Consider the following 19,149-nt stretch of genomic DNA (forward strand, 5'->3'; position numbering starts at 1 on the left):
AACAGCCTTGGGTCTCAGGAGCTCCTCACTGTGTATCCTCACCAGAAACCACTGTGTCTGTCCCCCTGTTCTGGAATATTCTAGGGCCTAGAGTTTGTGGGTTACTCATTCATGCCTAGGATTATGGTACTTTAGCAAAAATTAGTTCTATTAATTATTCCATAAACATCTTGTTCCTCCATAGAGACTGTTCTATATTTGATATATGTATATATCTGTGTATATATCAATGTCAATTATTGATCTAACTGTTCTATCTAACCATATACACCATCCTAGACACTGGTAAAGACATTTATGTTGTTTCCCAAACTACTTAAAGAAACTTGCCCCTGTCCTGAAGCAAATGCCTTAAAAGTCATATGAGAGACACATATGGACTCCTGGCTGAGGACATTTCTAGACAGAACACCCCAGCCTCATCTTCAGAGATAAGCTCCAGTACTTTATGTATTCCTCTACTAAGTGCTTTGCACTGATTCCACTTAGCACCTAGTCTGTCCATCAATCTATCCTCCCTCCCTCCTACCTCCCACTCTTCTTTTCCCCACCTCTTAGGCTCCTTTGGGTGCTGGAGCTCAAACCTAGGGCCCTGTGGATTGCTGCATGCTAAGTGAGCGTTTTTCTACTGAGTGACACCTTATCTTTTGTGTTTCTTTCTATGGAATCCTAAGCAGTCCTATCTTGGGGTGTCCTAGGACACTCCCTGGTGGGAACATTCTTGTAACACTTTTGAAGCATCTCCAGCTGCAGTTCTGCAGGATAAAACATTATTTATTTTGGTATCTTTCTGAAATACCATACACATTCTGAGCAATGGCAGTAACCAATAAACCAACCCACTTTGTTTCTGGAGTGTTTCATGATAAAATATAGTTTCTGAACAGCTGGACAGTAAAGGAGAAAGGCTTGCAGAAACAGTTTAGCAACGCTGTCTGTTTACAGTGATTTTGAGGCTTAGAAAGTGAACACTATAATTCTGGGGTGTTACTAGATTCCTTCTATTAGTATTGTGCTAGTCTGTGTTTGGCCTGGACTCAAAGACTGCAACTTTTCTTGAATCCCAGGTGAGCTAAAAACAAATGCTATTCTACCTTGTTCTTTCAAAGGAATAGGTGAGGTTAGGGACAATTATTTAACTTTGAAAGAATTGTGATAAATGATCTTTGCACTTGCTGGCCCTTGAATCAACTCCTCTCTTCCTATTTGCTGTGTTTGGTTTGACTTGGAAGAAATCTGCTGATTTTCTGCAATGAAAATACATGACTTCTACATACAAATGACTGTGTCTTCCAGAATGTTCACCATGGGAGACTTACTTCAGCAAAGCTGTCAATAAGTAACTATAGAATAATAATAATAAAACTATAGAAGAATCTAGAAGCTCAAAATAATCCTTAAGGTGGAGTTTATTTCCTTAAAGAGGAAAAAAATCACATTTCATTATTGAAAAAAAATGACGTTAGTGTATTCATCAATAAAAACAGCTGCACTCAAATTTAGAGGTGATGGTGTTGGTTAAGCGGTGGCGCTTGTGGCTGGCCGCCACAGCTGACGGAGGAGAGTGCTGGGGGAGAGCCATGAGCCATGGTGACCTTTCTAGAGCTTTATTTTAGAGAGAGAGAGAGAGAGAGAGAGAGAGAGAGAGAGAGAGAGAGAGAGACCGACCGTGTGGAGGGGGAGAATACAGAAGGAGAAAGTGCAGGGGGAGAAAAGGACACAGAGAGAGCACGCTGGCTATTTAGGCTGGGACACGTTGCAGGCTGGTGATGTAATTAAGGACATAATCCTTACAGATGGCTCGGGGAAGGACTGGATTCAGGTCTGAATGCCCCCTCTGTTTGCCACAGGGAAACATGGCTTCACAGGACTCCTTTGCACAGAAAGGTTTTATACTAAAGTAAACCAGCCCAGCTCTAGAAAATGAGTGTCACCTAAAAAAAAAAAATCACAGTTCAGTACCTGCAATCTCTAAAATTATCTCTACATTAAATGCATTTTCTAACATGAAATTTTATTTGATAGTTTTTATGTAACCTTTTTTTCCTACTGCAAAACTTTGATATTATCTGCTTACTCTGCTTACAAAAGAAACATAAGGCACCTTATTAAAAACATATACTATGAGAAAACAACAGTATGGAGGCAGCAGGGCAAGTTGCTTTACACATCTTTAAAATGAGCTTTTCTTCATTTGTGAGCAGAATGTGTGCATCTGGAAGTGACCTCCTGGGCCTTTTGTTTCTCTGGCTTTTCTCCACGACACAGCCTGGAGCATCTGGCTGTTGGAAAAGGGCTGGGTTCTGGAATGAAGTGCATGAACTTTGTACTGCCGGTCTGTGGGTGTCTCTTATAGTGAGCAGTGGCTAGTCCCGCATGTTTACAGAAGTCTCATATGCCCTTGTATACTATTCTAGGGAAATGTCTGCCATATGGAGGAGCTCAGATAAATCTGTCACCTGGAGACAAGTGTTCCCATCACAGCTATTCATGAGTCTTTCTGCCCTTCCTGACCCATCAGTAAATTTAGGACTTAGGAGGTTTGTTCAGTATCATCATTTTCCATGTGACAGAAGAAAGGCAACCATGTCAAATAACCCACCGATGTCAAATAATTCATTTGTTCACCAAGTTCATTAGTAGAGTCAGAATGTATGGGGCTGTGCCTCTGGGTTACAGAAGAGGTCAACAGAAGGAAGCCAAAAAGGGTTAGAGCATCCTTAAGACTACTGTGAAAAAGTAAGGAGAAACCTCCTGTCTGGACTCTGCATCTCCTGGGGGAGTGGGGCCAACAAAGAATGGATAAAGCATGTACCTGATCTCAGCTACCACCCAGGTCCCAGTCTCTCCAGAAGCGGAGTGAATTTGTACCTTGTAGTCCATCTGCTCCGAGCAGTTAAACACATAGACCATGATGCCCAGTGCTCGGCCCAGGTCCTTGGTGGTCTCTGTCTTGCCTGTCCCTGCAGGTCCCGCTGGAGCCCCACTCATGGTCAAGTGCAGGGACTGAGTGAGGGTGATGTAGCACCTGCCAAACAGAGGAAGGCAAATGCCATTATCTGTGCCACAGATGGCCCTGCTGGGTGTCAGGGAGATGGGAGCTCAAGGATAGATGGGCCTGACACTTAGCATCTACAAAGGAAAGAAAACCCACAAAACCCGACCCATCCTTTCTTTTCACCATGGAGTCTGACCTTCCCAGAGAACAACCTGATCATGACTGCCTCCCTGTAGGGCGTCATGGCTCCTTGCTGGCTTGTCTTGACCTTGACCATGCCTTCTCCTCTAGCTTCCTCTCTCAATGTTATGATGTTCGGTGTCTCTCTCCAAGCATACTAACAACAAGCTATGAAGAGCAACACTTGCTTTCTAAATACTCTGATACAGTATGACCCTTTCTCCTCCCCATCCAGGCAACCCATTGAGCCTACCTAGATGATATCCCTTTTCCATCTGTCTAGCTAATGGCTAGTAACTCCTGATCAGGAATTGACATTAGTCCATGTACTACGCATTCCCAGCCTCAGGACTGGGATGAGTAAGAAGAAGCTGCTTAGCTGAGCTCCTATTCTGCTAGGCTCCACCCTAGTGCCCACCACATATATCCCACAGATTTCTCACACATGTTTGTAAGAGTTAGGAAGCACAACTTTCTTGTTCATTGTTTTATTTTCAGAACCCAGCACAGCTCCAGGTACATATAAGATTTTAATAATTCTTTAAGAAACATATGAATGACTCCATGAATGAACAGATAATCATCCAATCTAATATCCCTGTTACTATCTTCACTAATGACAAGAGAATAAAGTCAGCTTTAAGACTATTTTTTGTGGGGCTGGAGAGATGGCTCAGTAGGTAAAGTGCTTGTACTGGCCAAGCATGAAGACCCAAGTTCAATCCTCAGAATCCATGTAAAATCTGGGTATTAGTGACACATGTCTGTAATCCCAGCAGTGTGTAGTATGTGCATACATATGTGTGTGTTGGAGTAGAGGTGGAAACAGGATCCCAGAAACTCACTGGTCAGCCAGTATGACCAAAATGGTGAGTTCTAAGTTCATTCATTCAGTGAGACCCTGTCACAAAAATAAGGCAGACAGTGTACATCTGAGTGACATGTGGACCTACACACCATACACATATATGCCACACATGTGCATGCACACACTCACATATACACATACACATGCCACATACCCCTACACCAATTACACACATATACCACACACACAAACATCACCACACACAATTATTTAAGGTACTCAATTAAAAATGATGCCCCATGCCCATGGGCAGCACAAAATGAATTCAGTGGATTATTTTTTTAAGACACAAAGTTGGGAGTGGGTTAGGGAGGTGAGGAGTATGTCTGGGAGGAGTGGGGATGAATATGATCAAAATATATTATATGAAATTATTAATAAAATGTTAAAAATGATGGGCTAGATATGATGAAGTCAGTCTTCAGAAAGACAAATGCAGAGCTGACCTTCAACACTTGTACACACAGAGAATTGGGGGAACGTAGTTAGAGGGAAGTCTGTTAAAAGGACCAGAGATTTTAACATGTCCCAAGCTCAACATAGAGGTGGTATTATGAGAAGAAAAACATCATCTGCTTCAATCCAGAACAAATTGGTTCCTTTTTCATTATAACATTCACATTTTAATGTCTTATGTTTAACACAAATTGGTTCCTTTTTCATTATAACATTCACATTTTAATGTCTTATGTTTAACACAAATGCCTAAAATTTTGGGTCTGTTTTGGTTTTAAGATCCTTCCCCATCTAGGGCACATCTTTCTCTTTGCTTATACTAACTAGGAAGTGTCTTTCTCAAAATATAATGGGAAAAAATAACACAAATGCCCCATGTATCCCTAAGGCAATCTCTCTAGCATAAGGAGCAGCATGCCTGTGATTAGACTGGAGTCGTAATGACTGTGAGTTGCATGATTTTTGTTCTCACATACAAAAAGAAATGCTAGAAGTGATATTGAAAACCCAAAGTACTTGTGAGGAAAATACTTGGAATTTTTAATTCAGGGCATTAAGTGGTCAAAATGAAAGGTAAATATGTGAAAATTCCTATGCTCACAAAAGAAAAGAAAATTAAGACATATCAAGTCATAAATGGTGATAAGCTGATACACTGGAGTGTACCAAAATTCAAGACATTTGAACTCAAAAGATGCCAGGAAGAAAAAGACAAGATTCACCACAGACTAGAATACCATGTCTGCAACTAGATCTGTAATAAAGCAGAGCAGAGACTCATCACTACTCCATAAGGACACAAATAGATGTTATTATACCAAAGAAAAACTTGAACAGTACAAGACATGATAAAAGCTGCTTGATAATATTAGGTAATTGAAAAATGCAAACTATAACCTGGGTGAGATAGCCTTTCACACTGGCCATAATGGTCAATAAGTAAGCCAACACTATTAAGGATGCAGAGAAATGGAAATGCTCACCCATTGCTGGTGAGAATGTAAAATGATACAGCCATTTTGGAGAACAATTTGGAAGTTTCTCAAAGAGTCAAGCATAAAAGAGCATAAGGTCTAATAGATCCCCACCAAGCAAAGTAAAAAAAAAAAAAAAATCCACATGAAGACTTGAATGAAAATGTTAATATCAGTAATGTAATAATGGCCCCAACTAGAAACAGCCCAAGTGTCTGCCACTGTCCAAATGCATAGACAAAATATGGTATGTCCATGGAGTTCAAGCTCTGAGGTCTACATTTAGAACCCAGAGCTAACTGTGCTCCAGACAGCTGAACACAGTTTCCAGGTTTGTGCAATACTTCCTCTTTGATTTAAAGGTTGGTTTGATTTGTCTAGAAGTCTGATGTGCTATCCATTGTACCACAGAGCCAAGTAAAAGTTGGATTAATTTGGACTGCTGTCACTCATAATTGAAAATGTTTTGACAAAAAAAAAAAAATGGCTCACTGTTCTTAATAGTCAAGACATTCTCCAAAGTACTCAAAGATTTTAAATAAAAAGCAAAATAAAATAAGCCTGAAAAAGAAATAGGTAAATATTATGTTTTTCTTTGGACAGGGGCTTTCTAAACCTAAGAGTAATTTATAAGAAACCAGAATGGTGATAGCATAACTCTCGGGAGAAGAAAATCCAATTGCCAATAAACATATGACTCTGAAGCCTGTGAGTAAATAAGGTCCCAACCCAAAGGAGATACAGGATGACCAGCAAAATGAATAGGGACATTAAAGCAATATATACAGCTATTTAATGTACTCTGCACTCGACACTTTCAGAAACCAGTGAGAGTGGAGATAACATTTTTTAAACAAAACCAACAGGGGGCTGGAGAAATGGTTTAGCAGTTAAGATAAGATGCTGCTCTTTCAGAGGACCAGAGTTAGGATCCCAACACCTATGTCATGTCATGTGACTTATAGCCACTTGTAACTCCATCTCCAGGGGATCCGACACCCTCTTTAGTCCACCATGGACACTCACCCATACATGTTTGTGTGTAGATACATGTACAGATGATAATGTGTAAGTTTGTACCATTTGATTATTTTCTTCCTTAGTATCTTAGAGGAAATTCACAGAGAACCTTAGTACATTCACAGAGGAATTCATGAGGCTTCATTGTTAACAGTGAAGCTTAGTAACAGCTCAAATGCCCCCATCCCATCACATGGTTATGTTACATACATTCTGGGACACTTGCAAGAAGGCTGTGAGTCAGCTCCTGAGGGTTTTCGAAGAATACCCAGAGAATATACATGCAGTTCTTGCATGAAGTTTACACAGGGAGATGTGAACAAATGTTTACACACCCCAGAAGGGCCTCCAAGGACAGACACAATGTCACTAATGTTCCACTTGAGGAACCAATGTATTTATTGGGCTTACTTAGAAAGTGTGGGTGAGGTTTTGCAGGAGCACACTAGCCTAACCATCCAAAAGTCTGACCCCAGCATGGATGACTACTTCTGGTAGCTGCATAGATGGAGTTTCCCCCTTGAGTTAACCTTCCACAATATATGTGCTCTATCACCTCCAGAGGCCATGTGGAGCAAGGATGCAATGCCGAGAGATCAGAGACTGTGGGTCTCTTGCAGGTAGTTAAACTGCTCTGATAAAGACAGCAGTGTCTGCCATGTCCAGAGAAGAGCTATCTACAACAGTGTCAAGTAAAATGAGAAATCCCCCATGTCTCATAACAGATCATGATATGATCTCAATTTCTGTCTTAGAGTCCACATAGAGAAGGAAGCCAGTAAACAGTGACAGATCTCCCCTAGGTGACTTGGATTTTCTTCTTCAGTTACTAAAGTTTTCAGATTTCCCTGTAACAGAAAATCAAGGGAAACCTCCAGATACTTGCTGGCTCTGTCCTTGTCCAGCCAACCACCTTCAAAGACTCTTGCATCAATTATATCTCACCTACTTGCACCTTTTCCAGAGAAATTAGGAGGTGCTCAAAACTGATAAGCAGTTGATTAAAACTACTTAATATAGCACAGGGCAGATAGGGGCATTTGTGTGTGAAGGGGAGAGGAGGGACTGGGAGGGGGTGGGAAGAGCTCACCCAAGTCTAAGGGACAACTTAGAAGAATTGCTTTTGTTCAGCCTGAGAAAACATTTCCATTTGGTTCTTCAATTTAATGCTGTACCTAAGTCCCATGACAGCGACTGAGCCTACTTACATATTCAAGTCCCATCTAGGCAGTGGGAAATTCCAAAGACACAGGCACAATCAGTCAGATGTACTGTACACGGGTGTGCTTTTAATGAATGTGCAAAGGTTGTATGGATCAATTGTCCGTTTGATTAATTCTTCTGGTAGGAGCGAATTAAATGTCCCAATGCTACACAAGAGTAAAGGCTGAATGCTCTCTAAAATGTGACTCCCTATGTGGAGATTAATTTTATTTCTTCTGGGTAAAACATTTCTTGAGATAATAATGGAAGTCAATGAGAAAGGGGGACTTATATAAATATTCAACTACGTATACTGTCAAAAAGGCATCTAATGTGCAAAACGAGGTCAAGGTTTATATTGCATTCACCAATATTTGCATCAAATCCTCCTTTCAAGCTGTTATTTGCAAAATCCCATGGAAGGGGATAAATCCCTGTTTTAGAGACAGTTCATTGTCAAACTCTTCTCTCCACTCTCCGTGATGGCATTTGGCATGAGGGTACCACAGCCCCCTAAATCAAAAAGTACTAATTATCTTCTTCAGCTCTTGGGCAAATGTCAAGATCCAGGGAAATAGGAGTCACATACTTCTTATGACTTGGAATGATAATGTCTGATGGGTCAGCAGAAAGAAAAGTAAAGTAATACTCTGAATACTATGGGGAATTGGCATCCACACCCCAGACCCTGGAACTCATCTCCCAGCATGGGCTTAAGGAGTCTATCCTGAGTGCCTGTTACAGCTGAACACAGTGCTAAGTCCTGAGAGCAGAGCAGGGCAAACCAAAGTCAAGGCTATCATAGGACACACAGTCTAGAGTAGAGAACAGACATTAATCAAATGGTTCAAACATGTGATAGCCTAATTATATTGCTTCAAATGATATAATTTCCCTAACTATTAGCTCATATTCCATGGCAAGCCAGAAAATTCACAGTAAAAAGAAATGTGCTGCTAGATTTATTTCTACTGATGGATGTCTTACTGAGAATCACAACTGTAAGAGATGTTAGGGAGAATCCAGTCTGCATGTACCTTGAGTTGGGAAAAACTTCATTTCTCACTGGAGAGGCCCTAGACATAATTGAGTTCAGGTAAAACCCTAAGTCAACTTCTTGATGTTGCCTGTTCTTATGATTAGAAACATCTACTCTTAGCCACCATTCATTCAGCAAATGCTACTGGGTGTTGGTGATTTTGCATACAAAGTAAATGGAAGTCCTTGATGTCAGGGAGAAAGCAAGCAGACAAGCAGATCATTCCAGAAGGTGGGGAAAGTTAGGAGGGAGACTGAAAGGGTTCAATAAGGGCTGCCTACTGTATGTGCACATCAGATGGAAGAGGCTGCTTTAAAAAATGGTGGTGGGGGAAGGATGAGGGGCCATGGTGGAATGGAGAGCCTGGAGAAAGAAACTCCAGGCATGAGACAGTTGAACTGAACTTCTAGTGATGAGTAGAAAGACTTCGGGGGCAGTGCAAAGAGAGGATTAGGGAGATTGGCAGAGACAACTATGTCCTACAAGAACTTTAGATTTTGGTTGAAATGCAGTATGAAACCACTGGAGACAGAGATGTGGCCTCATGAAAATCACACAGAAAAGGAGTCCTTAGAATAAAAAGGGAACGACTTGAGTAGGATTCTGGGCATGAGAGACTTTTCAAACTGGGCAGGAAAATGATTGAAGGATGTGGAAAAGCTGGAGGCAAGCAAGCCAAGAGGTCTTCATCCACAGAGGATGCTGGGTATCCATACTTTCCCAGTTCCATAAGAGTGTAAGTCACTTGATGCTGTTTACTAGATATTTGGAAATGTGTGTTTGAATATTTGATTGTAAGACAGATGTTACCACTTAAAATAGGAGCTACAGGGCTGGTGAGATGGCTCAGCTGGTAAAGTACTTATCTTGCAAGCATGAGGACCTGAGTTCAATCCCCAGAATCTACATGAAAGGAAAAAAAAAAACCCAGGTATGGTAGTATGCACTTGTGATCCTAGCACTGGGGAAGCAGAGGCAGGTGGATTCTTGGGGCTGCTTAGCTAGATTAGTCTACTTAGCAAGTTCTCAGGCCAGTGGGAGACCTTGTGCAAAATAAAACACCCCAAATCCAAAGCAGTAGGTAAAGGTAGAAAGCACCTGAGAGATAATATTGAAGGTGGTCTTCCCGCCTCCCCATGCACACACACACTCACAGGGATGGACACACACACACACACACACACACACACACACACACAGAGAGAGAGAGAGAGAGAGAGAGAGAGAGAGAGAGAGAGAGAGAGAGAGAATGAATTAAGAAAAAAACATGGCACAGCTTACTTTAACACAGTTTATGCTAATCCCTTTGTTTCTGTAAATCACTCACTCAGCTGAGCTACTCTTTCCAGAGAAGAGATATGATGTTCAATGGCCATATAAGGAAAGGGCACAGAGAACTACAGACATCTCAGGAGAACTAAAACACTGTATCTCAAGGCGTTTCTTCATGCCCTCTTCTCTTCGTCCCCACTCCGTTGCTGTATAAAACTTGGTAAGGCATGATTTTCATCACTCCTCACTGGATAAAGAATGTACCTTTTACACTCTTTCATCTGATTCTCGTGACCGGCTGCCTTCCCTAAAGCCAAAGTCAAGAGTCTACATCCCTCTCCAAGGTCTCTCATTTCCATGACTCTGCTTTGCAGTCTTTCAGTAATGATTAACTAGAGTCCTCTCAGTTTGGGGATTACTTTGACAGCTAACAAATGTGCTGCGTGTGGTGTACAGACCCGAGAAAGGATTATCGCGCAGTCACAGCTAACCTCAGCTACATAGTGCATTCAAGGGAGACAGTGTCTTAAAAAGTCCGGACAAAGAGAACAGGCGCTAGAGTCCCATTTTACCAGCAAGAGTGATATACACACAGATTTCTATACCACGTGAGGGACACCCTGGTAGCCATCTGACAGTCTCCCCCCCTGGATCCAGCATGTCCTGAGAGGTCCCGACCTGGCACTCCTTGTAACTCAAACCCTTCTAGTCATCATTGGCTCAGAGGACAGGCACACTTGGTGTCACACTCTGTGTCCTGTACTTGGAAAGCCACAGCAAATGGCTTTGAACCTTACTTGAATCTAAGGCAGTGGTTCTCAACCTGTGGGTCAAGACCCCTTTGGAGGTCATATGTCAGATATCCTGACTATCAGACATTTACAGTACGATTCATCACAGTAGCAGAATTATAGTTATGAAGTAGCAGCGGATTAATTTTATGGTTGGGGGGGTCATCACACCATGAGGAACTGTATTAAAGAGTGGCAGATTAGGAAGGGTGAGAACCACTGGCCAGTGCTCTTTACCCCTTGTACTATTTAAATTTTTATCTGTATGTGTTTTAATTCCCCCACTAGAATTGGTATTTAAGAGTAGAAAATATTTTAGTAATCTAGAAATGCCAGTAGTCAGCTCAGTGTGTGGCATGAGTTCATTTTTTATGTACTAGGATGAAGGATGGAGAATACTTACTCCTGAAACACTGTGTGGTTGATATATTGTACACCCCAATAAGCTTATCTGGGGGTCGGAGAACAGAACAGCTACTATATTATACATAGAGGTTAGGCAGTGGTAGCACAGGCCCTTAATATCCTAGCATTCCAGAGACAGAGATCCATCCGGATCTCTGTGAGTTCAAGGCTACACTGGAAACAGAGCCAGGAATGGTAGTACACACCTTTAATCCCAGCAATTGAGATCTCATGTCTTGCTTGGGAAAGACACATGCCTTTAATCCCAGGAAGTGATGACACAAAGGCACGAGGACCAGGAACTAGAGCCTTTTAAGCTTTTAGACTTTCAGCAGCAGTTAGGCTGAGATCTATTTGGGTGAGGACTCAGAGGCTTCCAGTTTGAGGAAAGAAGATCAGCTGAGAAGTTGGCGAGGTAATGTTAGCTGTGGCTTGTTCTGCTTCTCTGATCTTTCAGAATTCACCCCAATACCTGGCTCCTGGGTTTGTTTTTATTAATAAGACCATTTAAGATTCATGTTACAACACCAAAAGCATCTTAATGGTTGTGAATATGTTCCTCATAGCTTTGTATTCTCAGACAATGAGAGGTAATGCATAGATGTGAGTGGAGGATACATGTGGCTTTTTAAACATGAGTGCTTGGGATTGAACTCAGATCCTCAGGTGTGTATGGTAAGCACTTTACCAAATGAGACACTTTCCAGACTCAAAACTTTTCATTAGGATTCGTTTCTTATCCTCAGGGGGAAAAAATCACGTGAGGCATGAATTACTCCCACCATGTTACAGTTCAGAAGACCAAATTGTGAGGTCACTTTTGTCATGGTTAAACACGTGGGATGTATTCAATCTGGCATTGGAATTCAAGTGTGTATCACTGTCTTAGCAATTCTTTGAGAAAGTTACAGTTCATTGATTTGCTCAGGGGTTTGTTTGAAGAAGACCATCTTGCGACCTTTCAAGTTTTGTTTTATAATTGCTGTGTTGAGTTAAGTTTCTCCCCCACCCCAAAGCTATGTGAACAAGCAATTATGGTGACCTTGATCCTGGCTGGTCATTAGCCTTATCAGACACAAGGAGAGCTGTTAGTAACTGGTACCGGCATTTACCTATCAGTCAAAGGCGTGATCACTAGGCGAGGTGTATTTCCCAGGTACTCATAGGAATATAGAAACTGGGCATCACAGATGTTGGCAAAGCAGTGTTTGGCCTCATCATCCCAACGATGGCGTAGCTGTGATAGCCAGAGGAAAGCCTGGGCATTGTCAACCTAACAGAAGAGTAGCAGAGCATGTGGGTGAGTTATAGTGCTTTATAGGTAGGTAGCCCTCTGCTTACAGGCAATGGAAGCCTCGGGGTGGCTTTGATGTTGTGTGATATGTGAGAGTCCAGAATGCTCTGCCCATAACATAGAAAGCACAGGCAGGTCTGATTACAGATGCTTCCCAGCTGGCACTGGGGCTACATCCCTATAATAAACACATGATAGATAGAAAATACTTTAAATGGAAAATGAATTTGATCCACTTATCCTACTAAACATCATAACCACCTTACACAGTGAAAGTATTTTCATTACTTTGTGGCTGGATAAAACCACTTTGAATAATATCCATTACATGATTGTGTTGAGTAGCTTATGTTATTAATTATACACTATAATAAAAGTGCAGTTCCTACTAAATATATATTGCTTTTCTGCCACCATGAAGTCTAAACACCATGAGCTGACTAATCATAAATCAAGGACTATCCATATACTGCTGTGCTGGAAGTTTTGAGAGGTAGCAGGAAGTACCATGCCCCTCACCCAGCTGATGTGATGACCCAGGGGCTGTATTAGAGTGATCCCCATGGAGATTCTGCTTACAAGAGAAATATACCTAGATCTATGGTGCCTACCTTTTGAGCAATCATCTTGGCTACCACATCCCGGGCATGCACATCAATGGTACATATGGTCATGATCTTCTGCCTGTCCCCCTTGGAGAGCTGGCCAATTAGCATGGTGATAAGGGTTTTGAGTTGGGCCACTTGCTTCTTGTAGTAGTCCTTCATGGCATTCTCATAGCCTTCCTCCAGCCTGGCAAACGCAATGCCCACCTCCGTCGTCCACCAGATCTGAGTGCACGTCAGAGCTACCTGCGGTACCAAGAACTGCTTAGTCAAGCTGTTACCAGGGCTTGTTTCCAAGCAACCCACTCACAAGGCAGCAAGAGTTCAGGATGCAACTGTGTGGGTGACAGGCCCCTTCCCTCCCTCTTCCCTGATCATTGACTACAGCAACCATATGCTCCAAATCCTCAGAGATGTGAGCTAATGACAACACAAATGAGAAGAGCACATTCTGCTCCTGAAGATGGATCATGGTCGAGGACAGCCAAAGGCTGGCTCTGGCTGATGTCTCGGTTTCTAGGAATAGCTACAGGCATCATTCACCTCTCACTTCCCAGAGATGGCACCTCTGCCACATGAGGGAGGACCACACACTGACCGAGCATCTCAACGACATTCAGCCTTTGATCCTTTAGCAGCCCAAGTACTCTAATTCAGTGGTCTACATTTGCTGCTTCTTAATATTTTCACCACGTCTTTATTTTCTCAAAATCTATAGCCTGAAAATGACTACTTTTGAAGGTCAGGGGAATAAACACCAAGATTCAATGTGGTCATTATGCTTGTGTTTTTCAGAGGTTAAAAATAAACACGGAAAAAGAGATTTAAATCAATATTTCTTCTGTTGAGTGTGCACTTGTACATGGCAAATGTATCTTTTTCAGTATCTGTAGTGGAGGATTTAATTGCATTGTTCATCTGTGGACCCGTTAGTCTTGGGAGACATTGTTCTAGATGCTATATATTTAGTAGTAGGAGGCATCACATTTTTTTTTTTAGCTCAAAATTCTAATGCAGGACTTATGAGGAAACCTGATGGGAGTTATTTCTTTTGTGAATCAGGAATAGTTGCTATAAGCAGTCTCATCCATCAGGTTGCCTGTGCTTTCCTATGGGATTGCATCCTACTGGAGTTTGTTGGAGAAAGACCTTCTATATCGGTGCTTTATCAGACAGCTTGGTGGGACTCACTTGTCTCCACAGCCCTATTTCTTCCTTCTCTCCGGGCTCACTCAGTCCTTTCTGCTTTCTTCAGACCCTTCTACTCACTTCCATGTGGCCCATTCCATGGCACTCTGCTGAAATGGCTTCATTAAGTCACCCAGGGACAGACTTCCCCCTTGTTTTGCTTGATCTTGTAGAAGTAACTGAAAATTTGTTACCATTCTTCTGCTACTAGTAGCTTGTTTTTCATTTCATGATGACTGTGGCCTGGGCCTTCCTTTGAAGAAGACTCTCTTCCTTTTCTTTTTTGGCTCCTCTGACCTGTTTAGGCTCTTGGTAATGCTCAGGGATCTGTGCCATATCCTTTCCTCATACCATCAAATTCCCATAGACACTCTAATTTAATTCTATGGGTTCAACTACAACAATTTGTCTGCAACTCTCACATAAATCAACTCTAGCACTTACCCTATCACCAGAGGGCAGTAAGAGTCATTAAAAGTCTTTATTTGTCTTTCTAATTGAGACCCTCTAGAGAAACATGGACAGAATTCAGTTAAAATTTGGGATCAAGACAGTCTTCCTAATGTGGTCCATAAGAATTGGCTTCCAGTTTCCCAGATGGATTCTATCAGCTGCATTCTTCTCCCTCCACTCTTAGCCTTGCTGCGGCCATGTCTAGCTCTTCTCCATTCCTCAGGCACTTTTTGCTTGTTTTTGCTTCTGAACATTTGCTTGTGCTCTTCCCTACATGGGGTGCTATTTCCCTCCATAATTTAGCTCCCTAACTCCTGCTTCAAATCTTGGCTTAAACAGATCCTCAGAAACATAGTCTCAGACCTCACTAGCAAGTTATATATGCCCAGGGAGCCCTGAGCCTACCCAGTATCACATTAGGCACATTTACAAGTAACTGGGTTCTTCAGGAGGCTGTGAACTCCCATAGGGCAGGTTGCCTCATCTCGTTTCCTGTTGGGCTTCCCCTCTCACAGACATACAGTGTATGGGGACTCCAAGACTTTAATTGTTCACATCTTCTCCCTGCAGTCAATGATATTGTTCTATAACCCAACTTTTCCAAAGCAATGACTGAACTTAATCATGGCTGTCAAGGTTTCTGCTTGGTCTTCTGGCCCTCACCATGGTCTAGGATTCAAGCCCTTCCTATTGTGAAGCACAGGGCCTCTTCAGCCTCCAAAGGCCCACTCAGGCTGTTGGAGGAGAAAGACAGATGAGGACAGAGGCCCAGGAATGTCTAACTGGAAAAGTACCTGAGCTGGGTATTCAAACAGCCACTGTTCCCTGGGCTTCTCCTCGTAGGCAGTTACCCCCTCTGTCATCTCATGCCTCACGGTGGCTTTCATGTGACGAAGCACATGGTTCAACCATATCTCAACCTGCAAGAAGGGCTTGGGGTTAGATACCACAAGGCTGAGAAAGTTTGATGGATACTGTTTTCTTTCACCTGGCCTGAGGGAGTGAAGACAATGGAGCAGCACCAGCATTGTGTACCAACCAGATGCCAGGAGGCAAGGGCAGACATTTTGCATTTGTAATCTGGGATGTGATGAGTGGGGGCTAGGCTATTGTGCTAATGTGGAACCCAGAAAGAAGTGACAACAGGTGAAGGGGTGGTAGAATGCTAAGTAGAGCTCATACAAAGAACCCCAAATCTGGATTGGGGCAGATTTAATCAAGCTTATTCTTGTCTACACAGCATAGAGATGATAGTTGGGTTTGAATTTCTCAGTTGAATGCTTTGTGGTCCTGGGCTGTTAAAAGAACATATTCTGAATTTAAAATTCAAGGTTGTCAGCCACCCCCATGCAACAAGAGGACTTTGGATTATTTTCTGATAAGAGAATTTCTCCCCAAGCATACGTGGGAATGGTAGAAATTTCTGAAAGACCATCTTGTTCAGGTCTTATTCTGCATGGGAATTGAGCCCCCTGGGGGCAATGCTTGACTATGTTGCTGTGAATAATGGGCAGGGCAGGACTTCACTTCAGTGGCGCTGGAGGACAGGGTTGGGTGGAAGAAAAGAATTGTCCTATGATTCATGCTTCTGTGGTTGGCTGTGAGAGGCCTGGAGGTGCAGTAGGACTTCCTAGAACAACGGTATAGAGTCAGCCCTCCAAGAAGAAGAAATACGGGAGGAAATGACTCTGGGGTATACTTGCAAAGACAGGTGACATCTTAGAAAAGGACATTTTTTTTTCCAAAGAAGGTGTCTGAGTTCCAGATTCCCCTGTGGGGTGTTTCAGGGGTTGTCATCTTAATATTCTTGGGGCTGCCCATCACTCTGCCATCCTCTCCCAGCCGACTGCAGGACTGTTTATGTACCCTTTATTTCTCCCAGCACGGGCCTCTACTGAATGGGGAAATATAAATGTGGACGTATGTCTTCCTCAGAGAGAGGAAGGCACCAGAGGCAGCTCCAGTGTGGACCCCAGGCAAGGAAAGCTGCTCCTTCTGGTCTCAAGCTCAAATGACTTTTACTGAATGTGGTTCAGATGGGAAGGGATGGGGGAGGTGTGAGGAGGGGAACGGAGTGCCACTTACCTGCCCACTGCAGTCACAGGGCTCACTGAAGGCCACATATTCCTCTTCCTTACTGTACATGCCGAGGCTTGTCTTGGTTGGGTTCTTACTGGCGTCTAGCTGGAACTGCATTTTGGCCATGTTGTCAAAGAGCTTGGAAAGGTGACGTTGAACCTGAGAAAGGAAATCATGGCAAAGGATTCAAGAGGCTGCACAGGGAGCTGATCCAAGTTGTCTACGGCCTGCCAGGGAACAGCTCTTGTGTAAGATAGGAGGGTGAACACCAAGCCTGTGGAGGGAAAGGTACAGCAGTCGTGGGGTTATGAAGACAGGAGCCGTGTGAAGTGGGCAGACCTGGTTAAAGGAAGAAAGATATTGGTGGGAACTATGCCACCACTGTCATCCTGCCCCTGGAGCCAGTGTCCTCTCCTGCAAGCAGACAGGAGCAAGCAGGGATGAGTGCAGGGAAAAGCAAGCAGGGATGAGTGCAGGGAAAACGCTGTGTCCTCTCCTGCAAGCAGACAGGAGCAAGCAGGGATGAGTGCAGGGGAAACGCTGATGTGTTTCAGGTTTTGAAAAGAGAAATAACTGTCCCTTGGTTTTGCTTCCATGTCAACCAAAGAAACACAAGCTCTGTAGGTCACAAAATGAGAGGTGGGTTGGCAGAGAACCGAAGGGAGCAAACTCAAAGTCAGTTCACAATGGTGTTAGCAGCACTCACAGCTTCACCTGACACAAAGAACTAAGTGTAGGGAGCAAGGCCTGAAGAACGCCAAGGCCACGGACCAGGAGCTATGTCTACTCAAAGAGAAGAGGGGGCCTGCAGCCAAAGGCAACTGACCTCAGTTTACAGATGTGTGATGAACCCAGCAGGGGGCCGGGCAGATCAGTGGAATAGAAATTCTCTTAAACAGAGTGGGAGAAAACTGTCAAGATGACAGAAGCCATGGTTTCCAGGACAGGGGAGACCCCAAATGTCACAGAAAAATAACAAAATAAAGCAAATACATAAGCAAGGACATATTTTAAGCATTATTAATACAAATTTTGATTTGTATAGACATAAAGAAAAGATAAAATTACTGTCATGATGACTTATAAATCAGTCCATTCAGTCACTCACACAGAGGTGGGGTTAGAAAATGTCTTTACTGTGCTTTGTTCCCTAGGGTCTGGGAGGGGTGGATTATTTAAAGATTTACTAGAACCTAATAAGAAGTAAATTGAAAGAAATACTTAAGAATGAGTACCGTGGGTACCACAGGTATAGAATGAATGGCGGTGATCTGACCCCTTCTACACACAGAATTATTACAACTGTAAACAGAATGCTGATATGATATGTGTAGTTCAACTCCACTGTGCCTGGACCACTTAGGAAATGATTTAGTCTACAGGATAAAAACAGAAGGACCACAAATGCAAAGGTGATGTCTTTTTAATACTTGCTTCTTCTTAACAAGCAGATTCAGACCTGCTGGAGCTGCTTTTTGGCTCTGTTGGAGAAGCACTCATCCATGGCTCGTGGTGATGCCAAGGGGATAGTTCCTGTGCAGTGAAGCATTGTAGTGCTAACAAGGCTTCTGTGTGTTTACTCTTTCAGCCAGAATTCTCTAGGAATATCTCTAGATCTAGAAGACAGGTCTACAAAACACAAGGTTACCTAATGCCACTTCATTTGATTGGAAAATAATAGTTATCTAACAGCCAGACTATGATATATCAGCATAGAGCATGATGCAAATGTTGAAATGGAGAGCTTGGATTAATATGAAATGATTTCTAAGATATAAAACTAAGTTAAGAAGGAGGAGGAGGAGGAAAAGAAGAAGGTGCAAAACCAATACTGCATGCCTGCAATCTCAGTAGCACAGAGGCAGGAGGATCACAAGTTTAAGGTCATCTTGGGTTACAGAGAAGACTCTGCTGCCCACATAAAGACAATGTTCAAGCAGGTATTGCAGTCTGCTGCCTTTTGTGTGAGAAAGAAGGGGTGATGAGGGACCATATCTGACTGGATACAATGTGTACCTGCCTATTTGCACAAAGATGAACACAGGAAAGATAAATCAGGATCTAATAAAACCGCCTATCTATGGGGAGGAGGTGGGGGCAGATAGTGATGGTGGGAGATAAACGGAGAAAGAAGGGACACTCTCAGAGATACATATCTTTTGACATGGTTTAGCTCTTGGAATCAAATCAGTGTTCTACATATTAAAAATAAACAGTGTAGATGATTTAATAAAAAAACAACCTAAATCAGAAAAATCAAACAAATCCCTTCATACTTAAAATAAATGACCAAGTCACACAGAAGGGAGGGAAGGAATTCAGCA

At 42.7% G+C, this 19,149-nt stretch overlaps 1 protein-coding gene across 1 annotated transcript in view; it reads right to left on the reverse strand.

Moving 5' to 3' along the window:
• The window catches only part of Dnah9 (dynein axonemal heavy chain 9), a 349,307-nt gene that overhangs the window by 235,764 nt on the left and 94,394 nt on the right, over positions 1-19,149 (reverse strand). Inside the window, exons 23-27 of the mRNA XM_036196748.1 lie at positions 16,832-16,984; positions 15,541-15,666; positions 13,112-13,351; positions 12,319-12,479; positions 2,872-3,028 (exon numbers count right to left, since the gene is read on the reverse strand). Coding sequence (XP_036052641.1) covers positions 2,872-3,028; positions 12,319-12,479; positions 13,112-13,351; positions 15,541-15,666; positions 16,832-16,984 — 837 coding nt within the window. The remainder of the gene's footprint in view (positions 1-2,871; positions 3,029-12,318; positions 12,480-13,111; positions 13,352-15,540; positions 15,667-16,831; positions 16,985-19,149) is intronic.

The sequence above is a fragment of the Onychomys torridus genome, chromosome 8 (genome assembly GCF_903995425.1).
Source record: "Onychomys torridus chromosome 8, mOncTor1.1, whole genome shotgun sequence".
NCBI lineage: Eukaryota > Metazoa > Chordata > Mammalia > Rodentia > Cricetidae > Onychomys > Onychomys torridus.